The 13840-nt window shown below is 48.3% G+C and overlaps 1 protein-coding gene across 4 annotated transcripts in view; it reads left to right on the top strand.

The window, feature by feature from the left end:
- MTHFD1 (methylenetetrahydrofolate dehydrogenase, cyclohydrolase and formyltetrahydrofolate synthetase 1) overlaps positions 1-13840 on the top strand; it is a 347252-nt gene that overhangs the window by 237605 nt on the left and 95807 nt on the right. For all 4 annotated transcript variants that reach the window (XR_015299949.1, XR_015299948.1, XM_086937931.1 and 1 more), the window contains exon 16: positions 10927-11029. Coding sequence is in view for 2 of the 4 variants with exons in the window: in XM_086937931.1 (XP_086794057.1) it covers positions 10927-11029 (103 nt within the window). In the remaining 2 variants the exon portion in view is untranslated. The remainder of the gene's footprint in view (positions 1-10926; positions 11030-13840) is intronic.

Here is a 13840-nt window from a genome sequence, read left to right as displayed (position 1 = left end):
ACCCCACTCCCAGAGCCTAGAACGCAACCACGCAAACGCAGAGGCCCAGTAAGCACTACACCGGATGGCCCATAGTGAGAAGGTGCTGGACTGAAGTCCCTACTCTCGCTTAATGGACAAGGAGAGGGGTGGGTGTGGGAGGAGGGTGGGAACACTGGGGTTGTTTTGGCCCCTTTTTTTTATTTTGTCTTCCCTGTTCACTCTTGCTTCGATATCAGCTCCACTTGCACCTCCGCGGCTTGCTGTGTTAACTGTAACGGTCAATGCTCCCGATAGTCCTGAACACACACTGGCACTGCCTGCGACCGCCTTGTACACGGGCTGGCGTAGATGGCTATAGGAGGTGCAATGCTCTTGTTTGTTGCTCAATAAAAAAGATTTAATACTAAAACAATTTGATTGGAAGCAGAATATCGACATTTAATACACAAAATAATGATACCACTAGGAATCTCCACTTCAGGCGATGTGATGCAGGGCACAGTGCTGACATTGTACCAAGACTTGCAGGTAGAAAACCAACGACACCATATTCAATTTCACCGCTACCTCAAACTCCGCCTGCCTTCACCCCATACATATGGTGCATCACACCCATCCATATCTGGAAACCCATAAAATTACCAAAATCTATCGAACCCTAGTCACCAACAATACCAACACACTACCCGCCCTTCGGGCAGCTTGGGAGGGAGACCTAGACACATTAGACAATAACGACTGGACGGAGGCTGTGGGGGCACCCAGGGATGCTACAATTTTGGTCTGCCTTATTCAATGTAAATACCTGCACAAGCCCTACATATGCAATACTGACTATGGCACATGGGTCTGGTGGCCTCCCCTATAAGTCTCTGCTGTGGGATGGCAGAGGGTACTTTCTTACATCCAGTATGGAGCTGTGCGGCACTGGATGGGTTCTGGCGGCGAGGTCCCCTCCTGTGTGGGTGAAGTCCTCTCATGGGTCATACCAGGGGATCCCAAACGTCTCCTCCTCCACAGGACTGAGGGTATTGGAGGCAATAGTTACAAACGCACACTTCTGTTCTTGGGCTTTATTCTAGCCAAACGAGATATAGCTGAGACATGGAATGTGGAAACTCCGCCTCCACTGTCCGTATGGAGAGAGGCATGGATCACTGCATGGGATTGAAAGTAGCTATCTATCAGGCGAAGAGCTGCCCTCAGAACCAATTAAAAATTTGTCAAAGAATGGCAGACTATAGAGCCATTGTATTAGAACTGATACACCCTCATGACTCTGGGATTGACGTGTTTATTCAGGGATGTGGCCTGGGTGACAGGGGTAGGAGTCCGACTGCAGGGAACTAAACACGGACGATCACACCGATAGTCTGTGGGGATTTGTGGGGACAGGGTGGGTATGGTCTTTGCAAGTTGCTAGTTTCCTTTTATTATTCTTTGTTCATTCTTCCTATATATCTGGTATGTTGCATTCATCATTTGATATGTCACCCTGAGTTACTCAGGCCATGTATGTGCACAAAAACCTAATCCAATTTGTTGTGAAAAAAATAATAAAGTTACCACAGTTTTGATCATGATCCCAGAATGTAATCCAGAAGTGAAAATGTACAAGAACACATACAAAAACGAATTCATGAGCAAACATTAATCTTAAACGTAATACTTACACTAAACCAAAACCCTAACAGTAATCCTCATGCTACTTTTTATGATACATTTCGGTTTTATATGTTATAAAAAAGACATGACCGGTTATAAACTTTTAAAAAAAAATATCAGAAAGTGATGGATTCCTTACCTTAGAATTACCCACAGGCATCAGACTGGATCCGGATAATTTTTCTTCAGCAGTACCTCTGCGCTTTTGTAGGTGGCGTCGGTCGACTCTGCATTCGTCATTGGCATCGTGATTGCCGGCATGACGTTGCGGTATCTACTTAGACACTGAGTCCTCTAGGCTGTCGTGAGTGAGTTCTTTTTCCACGCCAGCCAGAGCAGATCCTGAGAGAGCTGTACCTCTAGTCATCTTTTGAATGTCTTTTTCAAATGTTGTCAACATCTTTTTCGAGTAGTTCAACTCCTGGTGCACAGGGATGTCACATCAGCTGATCAGCTTCAAACTTTGTGGCTCGTGTCACAAGTTGATTTCTGTTACGGATCCGCACCTTGTGTGCCTGTGGTGCTTGGAGCACGACCATGACCCGAAGTCATGCTATAACTGTCGGGCCATGAATCCAAAGTCTTTGTGGGAGCAGTCCCGAAAGCCATCACTCTTCTTCGAAGTCTTCGGGTAAGTCGTAGCACCAAAAACGGCGTTCTTTTTGTTCTGCCCGGCCGACGCGACATGGGATACGGAAGGTAGTCGTCCGGCTCCGCCCACGGAGCCTCTTGGGTCGGCTTCGAGCTTCCCTCCCTTCCCGGTAGCCTTAGCGACCCCTGCCCAACTTCATAGTTTTTACAAAGCCCTCAACTCCATCTTTTGGCAGCCTGACTCTGCCTGTGCGCTTTCGGGCCCCGCAGACTCGGCTGGGTGTTCTAGGCCTTTGATGCCAGCGGCTTTGACCCCGGCGCCGCAGGGATCCAGGCCTGGATCCGGAATGCCCCAGTCGACCTTACGACACAACGGGTGCCGAATCCATTGGCGACACCTCCGTCCTCTCAAACGCCAGTTGTGTCCCCAACCGACGTCGACTCCACCCTCCGCCTTGACATGGACACGGACCCGGACTGACGTCGACTGGTACTTTTGTGCCTCTCTTCTACCCTGGTATTCCCTAACGCCCCGAGTGGCAAACAGAGGAGGGTGAGGAGGACTGGGAGGGGTCTGTGGACCCTCTGGCAGACCACTTGGAAGAACCAGATTGGAGAGAGGAGTTGGGTGAGGTCAGTAGTCTGGACACTTCTCCAGACCGTGGCATGCTTTCTCCCCCCTACCGTGGCTACGGAGGAGGGAGCCTCTTATGCTGTGGTGTTGCATAGGGCGGCTAAGGCCTTGAACCTTGAGCTTCCTACAGTGGTGGTCCGGACTAACCTCATGACCGAGGTGCTTCAAACTGCAGCAGCTTCTTCGAAGCCCCTTCTGCTGTTCAATGAGGCCCTCACGGACATCCTTCTGGGCACTTGGTACAAGCCCAGCACAGGGGCCCCTGTGATAGGATGATTGCCCGAAGCCACTGCCCGGCCTGGGCGGCCCCATTTTCCTCTCCCAACACCCTACCCCAGAGAGCTTAGTGGTCCAAGCCTCAACCTCCAAGGGCACATTCCCTACTGCTTCACCTGATAGGGTATCCAAGAAGCTGGATCACCTTGGGAAGAAGATGTTTTCTTCCGCCATCTTAGGACTGCGTTCGGAGAATACCGCATGTCTCTTGGGCCTTTACACTGTGATGCTACCACAGTGGCCCGGAGAAGGTCCAGGCCGTGCTCTCCCGTGCAGTTGCTGAGGGTAGAGACGCAGCAAAGTTTGCCATACAATGTGAGCTGGACCCCGTTGACTCACTAGGCAGGATGATTTCAACGTCGGTAGCCCTGAGAAGCTACGCCTGCCTGAGGTCCACTGGCTTTTCGGGTGATGTCTAATCTACTCTTTTGGATATGCCTTTTGATGGCCATCGCTTGTTTGGCGACAAAGCGGCCAACACGCTCAAGCGCTTTAAGGATTCCAGGGCTACGGCTAGATCCTTGGCCCTCGCTACCACCTCTCGCCCCGCGTAGTCTGCTTTTCACCTCTTTGGTGGCTACCTGAGGGTTGCCCCACCACGTTCCGCCCAGCCTGGCTGGGGACGTGGGACCCACCATCATGGGTATAGAGGCCAGCGGGGGGGCCAGTCCACCAGCTTCCCCTCTGCAGCAGCCTCCAAACCCTCCTAGTCCAACTTTTCAGAGCCACCAGTTTCCAGTGAGCGTCAGGATTCACCATCACCTCCCTCACTGGTGCAACATCACATCGGGCAGGTGGGTTTTGCAGGTAGTCCAAAGGGGCTACTCCCTACCCTTCGAAACTACCCCTCCCTCCATGCCGCCTGCTTTCCGTTGCATGTCGAAGGATCACTTGGCCTTTCTCCGTCAGGAAGTTGCAGCTCTCTTGGCCAAGGGAGCCATCAAGCGAGTTGTGGTTGTTACTCCCACTACTTTCCGGTACCCAAAAAGAACAAAGGTCTGCGTCCTATCTTGGATCTCAGGGATGTCAATCGCTTCCTCCGGAAGGAGAAGTGTAAAATGTTGACATTGACTCCGGTCCTGTCTGCCCGTGACTCTGGAGACTGGATGGTAGCATTGGACTTGCAGCACGCCTATTTTTACATCCTCGTCCTACGGTTCGCGGTAGGCCACAAGCATTTTCAGTTCACCGTGCTGCCCTTTGGCCTTACCAGCGCCCCTCGGGTGTTCACGAAAGTGATGGCGGTGGTCGCAGCTCCTCTGTGCAGATCAGGGGTTCCAGTCTTCGATGACTGGCTGTTGAAGGTGGGCTCACCCCAGCGTTTCCCACCTCCAGACTATGGTGGACCTCCTGCATTCACTGGGGTTCACTATCAGTATGCCGAAGTCACACCTGATTTCCTCTCAGAACCTCCTTTTCATCGGAGCGGTTCAGGACACAGCGCAGTTTTTGTTTCAGCCTCTATCCCAGGTTATGGTCAGAATGACCCTGAGGCTGCCAAGCCTCAGGGCCTCCTGCATCCTGCTGGTGGAACATGCCTGGTGGAATATGCAGGCTATGAAGTGGGACCTGATGTTCCAGTGTGCACAGCATATGGGGAATTTTTCCGACTGCGTCCAGGTCTCGGAGGGCACTGCACACCAATTGCAGTGGTGGCTATCGAACCAGGATTGGGTCAACGGCAGATCCCTCTCTCTTCCCCAACCAGAGTTCGCGGTGGTGACAGATACCTATCTTCTGGGGTGGGGCGACCATATGGGAGAGGCGGAGATCAGAGGCCTCTGGTCTTCAGCGGAGTCCGGGCTCCACATCAACCTTCTGGAGCTCTGGGCAATTTATCTAGCACTGAAGGCATTCCTTCCCTCTGTCAGGGGATGAGTAGTGCACGTGTTCACTGACAACACCACTGCCATGTGGTACTGCGACAAACATGGCAGAGTGGGGTTGTGGACCCTATGTCAAGAGTTTTTCCGCCTTTGGACATGGCTGGAACATCAGGACATGACTCTGGTGGTTCAACACCTGGTAGGTTCTCTGAATGCCAGGGCGGACGAACTCAGCCACAGGTACATGCTAGATCACGAATCGGGTCTTCACACTGAGGTGGTGCAAGGACTCGTTCAGCAGTGGTTAGATCTATTCGCCACCGAAGAGAAGGGGCAATGTCAGCAGTTCTGCTTGTTAGAATTTCCAAGGAGGCACTCGCTCAGCAACGCTTTTCGTCGCGAGTGGATTTGCGGTCTTCTATATTCCCTTCTGCCTGTACCACTTTTGCCCAGAGTGCTGAAGGTCAAGCGTGACCGGGCCCAAGTCATCGTTGTGGCTCCAGATTGGGCAAGAAGAGTCTAGATTTCCAAGCTCTTACACATGGCCATCGATCCTCCGATCAGACTGCCTCTTCAGGAGGATCTTCTGTCGCAGCAGCAGGGGACGGTCCTCCACCCGAACTTGTCCAGCCTCCACCTCCTTGCGTGGAGATTGAGCAGCGACAGTTGACAGCTTTCAACCGTCCTCCTGAAGTCTATAATGTTACCTTGGCATCCAGGCTTCCCTCCACTAAAACGGTATAGGCTTGTAGATGGAAAACATTTGTGACATGGTGCACAGCAAAGGCTGTGGATCCCTTTTCTGCTCCTGTTTTTGAGGTTTGTTTTGTTCCTCCTTTCCTTGGCCCAGCAGGGCTCTGCTCTGTCCACACTTAAGGGCGATCTATTGGCTATTTCAGCCTTTCTTCTGCTTCCTGATCAGCCTTCTCATTTCAAGCCACCTATTGTAAATAGATTCCTTAAGGACATTAATCATCTCTTTCCTCCTATTCCTTTCGTAATGCCCCAGTGGGACTTGAATCTGGTTTTGACTTACCTTATGTACGCTACTTTCGAGCCGCTACATAATTGTCCTCTCAGACTCTTAAATTTAAAACCTGCTTTTCTGATTGCCAATACCTCTGCTCTCAGGGTGTGTTAGCTTCCGGCTCTGTCTGCCAAGCCTCCTTTCCTTGCTGTTGATCCGGACATGGTTCTTTCATCCCCAAAGTGGTTACCTCTTTCCACGTTGGACAGACCATCACTTTGCACACCTTCCCGCATCCTTCAAAGGAGGAGGAGAGGCTCCGCTGTCTGGATCCAAAACTTGCGCCATCTTTCCATCTGTATCGCACAAAACAATTCCGGGTTGATGACCAGCTCTTTGTTGGCTATGTGGGCGCCAAGAAAGTTGGGGCCATGCAAAAACGGACCATCTCTCGGTGGTTCGTTCTTTGCATCAAAATTTGTTATTCCTTGCCAAAGAAGGAACCTCCGGTAGGACTGCGCACCCATTCCACCAGGGCGACGGCAGCCACTACTACTTTGGGATGTTGAGTCCCCCTCAGTGACATCTGCCAGGCAGCCACATGGGCATCCCTGCACTCATTCATGAAACACTACTGCCTGGACAGCAAAGTCCGGAGAGACGGCTTCTTTGGCCGCTCAGTTCTTCGGGCCTTTCTGGTGTGAACCTAGTTTGCAGACCCACCTCCAGGATTGGTATTGCTGGGGTATCTATCCTAAGGTAAGGAATCTATAACTATAGTCTCTTTCAGATGAACAAGTTACTTACCTTCGATAATAATATATCTGTAAGAGATGTATATTAGTTATAGATTCCTTACCGCCCTACCCATCCTCCCCGTTCTGCAAACTGACTTCTAGGGTAATGAACATCCTTTCAGGGCCCTAGTTTTGTGCACCAGTGGTCAGTGTCTTGCATGGCTCTGTGCTTCTGGGGTCGAATGTCGTCTAAAGAACTGACATAATTGCGCAAGGGCGGCGTCTAAGTAGATACTGCGACGTCATACCGGCGATCCTGATGACGAACGCGGAGTAGACAGACGCGCAGGGAGACTGCTACGGAAAAATTGCTCCGGATCCAGTCTGACGCCTTGGGGTAATTCTAAGGTAAGGAATCTATAATATATGTCTCTTACAGATATATAGTTACCAAAGGTAAGTAAGTTGTGCGATACCGCGACGTCATTCCAGCGATCCCGGCGAATGCGGAGGCGACCAACGCCACCTACCGACACGCAGGGTTACTGCTGAAGAAAAATCTCCGGATCCAGTCTGAAAGCCTGGGGGTAATTCTAAGGTAAGGAATCCATAACTAATATGACTCTTACAGATATATTGTTACCGAAGGTAAGTATTGTTAATTTCTACTTTACTATTATGAGTGCATTGTCCTAAATTACATAAAAGGGATCTGCAAACATTTTTCCTTGGTGGCAATTGTACTTGCAGCACTAGAAAATCGACCAGACGAGTGGATGTCCCACTGTCACAAGTGTCCCCCATCATTGGAATACATGTGTATTTAAAAAGGTTTCCCGATAGGATATTTTAAATGTGGGGAACTTCCACAAAATGACCTTTCCGAAACATTTGAAATACTTTCCCGACTATAACTGCACTTTTAAAGATACCTTAAAAGAACGAATGTAAGATATGCAGTTAGTCTGGCAAAGTGCCCCAAACATTCACATTGTGTCTGGGGTGGCTCAAGGGGATATTTGATTTCTTCAAATAGAATAATGTTTACTGTATAATGCATTGAAGAGGGCGAATGAAATATGGTGCAAATGCACGTTTCACTGCCCCCTCTGACATGTATGATTAAGGAATCGGAAGTATGCATGGAAACCCGGATGAGTTGCACATTTTTGGGCGTGTAACAATGCCTCTTAGAATTCCAGGTTATTTTGTGAATCGATTATTATGGGAAACATTTTAGACTGAGATAATGCTTTAAGTTGGAAGACGACTGGGGCTAGATTACATTTTTACTACACATTTACATAGAACTAACGCAAGGCAGCACAGTAATGCTGTGTTGCATGAGAAAAGAGAGCAGAACAGCACGATATCTATTAAGATGTGGTGATGTTCTGCTAGCTCCCTGGGCTGGTGCACTTTTGACTGTCAGGCACCGACACAAACACCCTTGCGCAATAGTGCCAAGGTTTTGCATTGTAGGAAACATAGATTTTGTGCTGGAAGGTGTCAAACCATGCTTAAAGGCATTTCTAACTTTGTATGTATATTGTACAATATAGCACACATACAAAGTGGGAAAAACGAGGAAATGAAAATATTTGTCATTGTTACGCCTGCCTCGAGTACACGAACAATTGTGGTGAAAATCCCTGTTCACAGTCCTTTCTAGATGGGGTTTTGCATCAAAACCCATGGGTGGATGAATTAGAACGCACCCTTGACACACAGATAGGCAATGCAGAATATTGCGCAGTTTTGCGTAACTTTGGGTTAATATCCAACAGAAATCGTGATTGCCATTGGTTTGTAGAAACCCACCGCCACACTTTACGTAAAGAAAACAAGTTGCACAAACCAGATGTAAACTTTGTAAATCTGGGCCTAAGTGAGTCTCCTGCCAGTATATTGTGTGACTTTGGCGTCGATTCCGATCCGGTAAAATGCGCTCCGAATCGTCGTACGGAGCAATTTTCCCCGTACGAATCGTACCCGTAAACGTCCCCGTACGTACGACGAAGTACGATCCGTACCAGGAGCCAAAGACCGTACGAGTCGTACAGGACTCCGTACGACTAAAATATCCGTACGAGTCTCACTCGGAACCCGCTGTACGTGACATCGCTACGGTTCGCGGCTGGTTTTTACGACCCAGCAAGTAAGATTCGTGTCAGGTACGCACCGTACGACCCTTTTGTTTACGGGAGCTGGAAACAGCCGTAAACGCATAGTTCGCGCCGAAACAAGTACAGAACGCCCCCCCCCCCGGGGACGCCGCGTACCCCACGTGATCGCCGGGGTACGCGCCGTACCCCTGCGATCATGTGGGGTACGCGCCGCACACCCAGCGTACATGGGGTACGCACCGTACCGCATGTACGCTGGGTGTACGGCGCGTACCCCACATGATCGCAGGGGTACGGCGTGTACCCCGGCGATCATGTGGGGTACGCGGCGTACGGTGTGTATGTGATGGAGCGCTTTTCCGTACGAATCGCCCTTACCTGACGCGGACCGTACGAATAGCGTCCTGATCGCCCGGTCCGGATCGTACTCGCCGGGTCGTACGGTGCGTTTACGAGTCGTACGGAAACGGCTCCGGATACGATTCGTACGGACGGGGATTTTACCGGATCGGAATCGACGCCAAGGGCGTCGATTCCGATCCGGTAAAATGCGCTCCGAATCGTCGTACGGAGCAATTTTCCCCGTACGAATCGTACCCGTAGACGTCCCCGTACTTACGACGAAGTACGATCCGTACCAGGAGCCAAAGACCGTACGAGTCGTACAGGACTCCGTACGACTAAAATATCCGTACGAGTCTCACTCGGAACCCGCTGTACGTGACATCGCTACGGTTCGCGGCTGGTTTTTACGACCCAGCAAGTACGATTCGTGTCGGGTACGCACCGTACGACCCTCTTGTTTACGGGAGCTGGAAACAGCCGTAAACGCATAGTTCGCGCCAAAACAAGTATAGAACGCCCCCCCCCCGGGGACGCCGCGTACCCCACATGATCGCCGGGGTACCTGCCGTACCCCTGCGATCATGTGGGGTACCCAGCGTACATGGGGTACGCACCGTACCCCATGTACGGTGGGTGTACGGTGCGCACCCCATGTACGCTGGGTGTACGGCGCATACCCCGGCGATCATGTGGGGTACGCGGCGTACGGTGTGTATGTGATGGAGCGCTTTTCCGTACGAATCGCCCTTACCTGACGCGGACCGTACGAATAGCGTCCTGATCACCCGGTCCGGATCGTACTCGCCGGGTCGTACGGTGTGTTTACGAGTCGTACGGAAACGGCTCCGGATACGATTCGTATGGACGGGGATTTTACCGGATCGGAATCGACGCCAAAGTGTGACAAGTGGCGTTGAATCAGTAGAAAAGTAATTTGGTGTCATTTTTGCAAACATTACACATACACCCGAGGGAAGATTAATGTAAATTCAGCCCCGCTAATAGACTAGTGCAATACAAGGGTTCGTGTTCTCCCCGACCCGTTACTGCAGATCAGAAAACTAGAAATATTGCATTCAGTCAGGTCTCCACAGGCAGTCTGTCACGTAGACCGATCCCAAGACCAGTACATTTATTCACGCTGATTAACCGAACACTCCCATTCACTGAACCCCCTCGTGGCTTGATCAGTAGAATGTCGGTCAAGGTTACTTTTTCTCAGTGAATAACAAGAAAGGTTTGCAGTAGAACTGCTCTGGTGCTTGTCGATTCAAATACCGCAAACCACACTACCTCAAATGTGTGACCTCTGTGAATGTATGGTCATTAACCCGAATTAAAAACTGTTAAAAAAAGAGTAAAACTGCTAATTTTCCTCAAAGCTTCGGTTGTAGAAAATATCAGTTAACAAAAATAGTACGCCCTGAGGCATTTATTATTTTCTTACAAAGTTGTAATTGCAAAGGACAGAAAAAGCCTTGAAAAGCGATGGGATCCATTTTGTTCCTGTGTAAATAACTCCTGTCTAAGACTATGTGATGAACAACCATAATTATGTTCTGGAGAATGTTGTGACGCACAACGCGCCTGCAAAATATTTGAACGCAGGCCTTCTATTTTTTCTTTCGTTCTTTTCCTACTCAGGGTCGGGACCGTTGGTCAGGCCGCGCACTTTCCTTTGTTACTTCCGTTTTCACACTCGTAGCTCGAAGCAAGTAAATGTAATAACCATTAATTCAATGTAGCTCTTACGGTTCTCGTGTAATTCTATTTCCAGAGACTGGGCATTGAAAAAACCGACCCGGCAGCTTTGACGAATGAGGAAATAAGCAAGTTCGTGAGGCTGGATATTGATCCGGACACCATAACGTGGCAAAGAGGTACAAGAGAACTACATGAATTCAGGTCTGCTGGGGAGGAGTGTTTTTGCAGCCTGTAAATGTCTTTATGTAGTTGATGGAAGTCTTACCAAACGTGGCGAGGGGGTTGGCGGGAGGGAGACGACCACCGCCTAGTAAAAGTATAGATTGTTTGACATTTGGAAGAAGAACATACATATTGTGGCAGCTCCTTGATGGAGGATAATTCATAATTCACACGGTGGCTTCATTGGAGTCTTCGCCTCCCAGCCGGTTGCACCTTTGCCGTTCACAGACGGTCTCATAGACTCTCTACTGTTGTTCAGGTTGGGAGGCTTCACCTCTGCTGGTCCCTGGTGGACCAGTGGACTCACATTACTCTTGTTTGGGAGGGAGGCAGCGCCTTCTAGTAGGTTGCGCCTCCCCCGCCTGGCTGGTCCGCTGAGAAGATTGGCGCATCTCATCCGCATCATTCAACACCTTACTAACTAAGCATGTACATGAAGATAGCTTCAAACCCAATTAATGGATAGTCAGTGTGCGCAAACACAACCCCATCTCTCACATCAGTCTGCTTCACTTCAACCTGTATGCTGCCACTGTGGCATTGAAGGGCTCCTCCAAACTTCTCACACACAACAAAACAAGTCCTACATAAGCCATTCTTTAAACTGCGCTCTCGCATCCATGCTTAACATGCACAGTAGTCTTTTGCTCTAAAACACATCTCTATCTGTCTGCTTCACACCCTTCCTGAACACAGGGACAAAATCACAACAATATGTGGGACATGATCTACACGTGCACACAAGAAATCCACATATAAATCCACAATAGCAACAATGCACAACAGCGGGGTAGCTGCCTTCTCTAACACCCACAAGCGCTTCACGGTCTCATGAAGGGTATGAGACGCTGTAGGAATTCTGCAGTACACTACCTAATGCACTCCATTATTATTGATGATCCAATTTTTGTTTTTTAAGTTTGTAGAAATCAGTTTGTTCTTAGTCATTTGATAAGAATTTGGGACAGGCAATACAATTAGAAATCTGTTAAACTATTACGGTATGTGTACACATCAATTGGTCCCAATTATAGAATCCATGTCTATGAATGAACAAAGATGAACTGTCCACAGAGGTTAATATCCACAAGGCAGTTGTTGCTAATCAAACAGTTCTGCTAATTTGAAAGAGCCAGTTGGAGAATTTATCAGTCAGTTGAGGGGAGGATGGCTTGGTGTTTCTAGTACTGGTGTTCTTCATTACTTTGCTAAGTCTTCCTGTTCATGATATCTATTTTATATGGAGATGTACATGAAGCAGTAGATTATATGCTTATGCTATAGCCAGGGAGGATTTACAATGCTAAGAAAGCTTTTGGTGAACTTGCTGAAGTACTCCAGGTTGGTATATGCGTAGACCAAGAATTTTAATTAGCCTTGATAAACTTAAGGTGAGGTGGAAAAAGCAAATATTTACTAAAATCTGAAAAACATTTTAAACGTATGTGTTTATAAAAAACAATAAAGTGAAGGGCGTGGCCCACCATTTTCAAAGAATATGCTGGATGTAAACCTATAATCTTGCCTATAATCTTGCCCCTGAATGTGTGCTGGGAGATTGTCTTGACTGGCCTCTTGTCAACTCACAAGGATTCCTATCTACATCCGTTCCGTGTGCTCCACAAAACCAGCTCACATTTCATGCGCCTTGTTTGTGGTGTGCACTTAACTCCCAGAAATTGGTGTATAATCCAGAATCCCTTTGGCATCACAGCAGTATCAATTAGTATTCCCTGCTTGAAAACTAACCAGTTTAGAATAAGAGCAGTTTTGTTACATGGCTTGGAAGCCCTAAGGATAGTGCATTGAGGGTAAGGGAAGTGTAAGAGAAGTTTTCTCACAAGTCAGTTGCTGGTGGGTACACACCGCAGAGAAGAAGCTTGCAGGACCGAGACGGAGGCAAACCAGGTAAAATGGATGGCAGTTGATTTCCATTCTGGGTCATCTGTAAACAGCTGTTAAGATGGAAAACATGAAATGCTTACTTTCTAAATATGCCATGGATTCCAAGTGTATCGTATGACCAAAAGAAATTCTTACCTCACATCAGTCAAAAGAGAGAGCAGTAAACAACATGTGTCAGGTACGCAGAATTGGAAGCTACACAGTTGTTGCTGTAAAAGAGAATCGCCGCCTTCCTTGCAGAGGGAAAGCAAAAAAATGTCTAAAGCAGAGGACGGTTCAATTGGATGGAGGTATTAAAATGCTGCCAATCTTGGAAGATGTTATTGTAAATAAGACAGAGCAAAACATTGGATTGAGAGGAAGACTCAGGAGTGGGGGAAGTGGTTGTGGGGCTTGGACAAGTGTACAATAGCGCAATAACCAATTTACTAAGCAAGCTGCTGTCTTCAAAATTATGCAGCATAAAATGAGGACTTTGATCAAGGCAAATTTAGACGGTGGATGAAGAACCACTGACCTAATCAATTCTCTTAGAGTTCAGGTTCTTTGTGAACTGTATGTAGGAAACTGAGCAACGAACAAATGAAAAAAAAATAGTTGGACAACGCACAAAAGGGTAGAATGTTTCAATCTATAATGCATTGTGTTGCTGAAGTATTACAGCTGCCAAATGCAAATGCATTTAACAAATGCACATTTTTAAAACAAGCAGATACATTAAAAAAAAAATTATAGCAGCGCAGCTGGTATTCACTGATTATCCACCCTGTACGGTATTGGTGAAAAGTTCATACAAGCCTAAAATGTCCATGGTCAATATAATGAGTCATTGGGATTCTTTGGTCGAAGGCATGTGTGGA

This window comes from Lissotriton vulgaris, chromosome 9 (genome assembly GCF_964263255.1).
Source record: "Lissotriton vulgaris chromosome 9, aLisVul1.2, whole genome shotgun sequence".
Taxonomy (NCBI): Eukaryota; Metazoa; Chordata; class Amphibia; order Caudata; family Salamandridae; genus Lissotriton; species Lissotriton vulgaris.
This window is presented reverse-complemented; position numbering and strand designations above follow the sequence as displayed.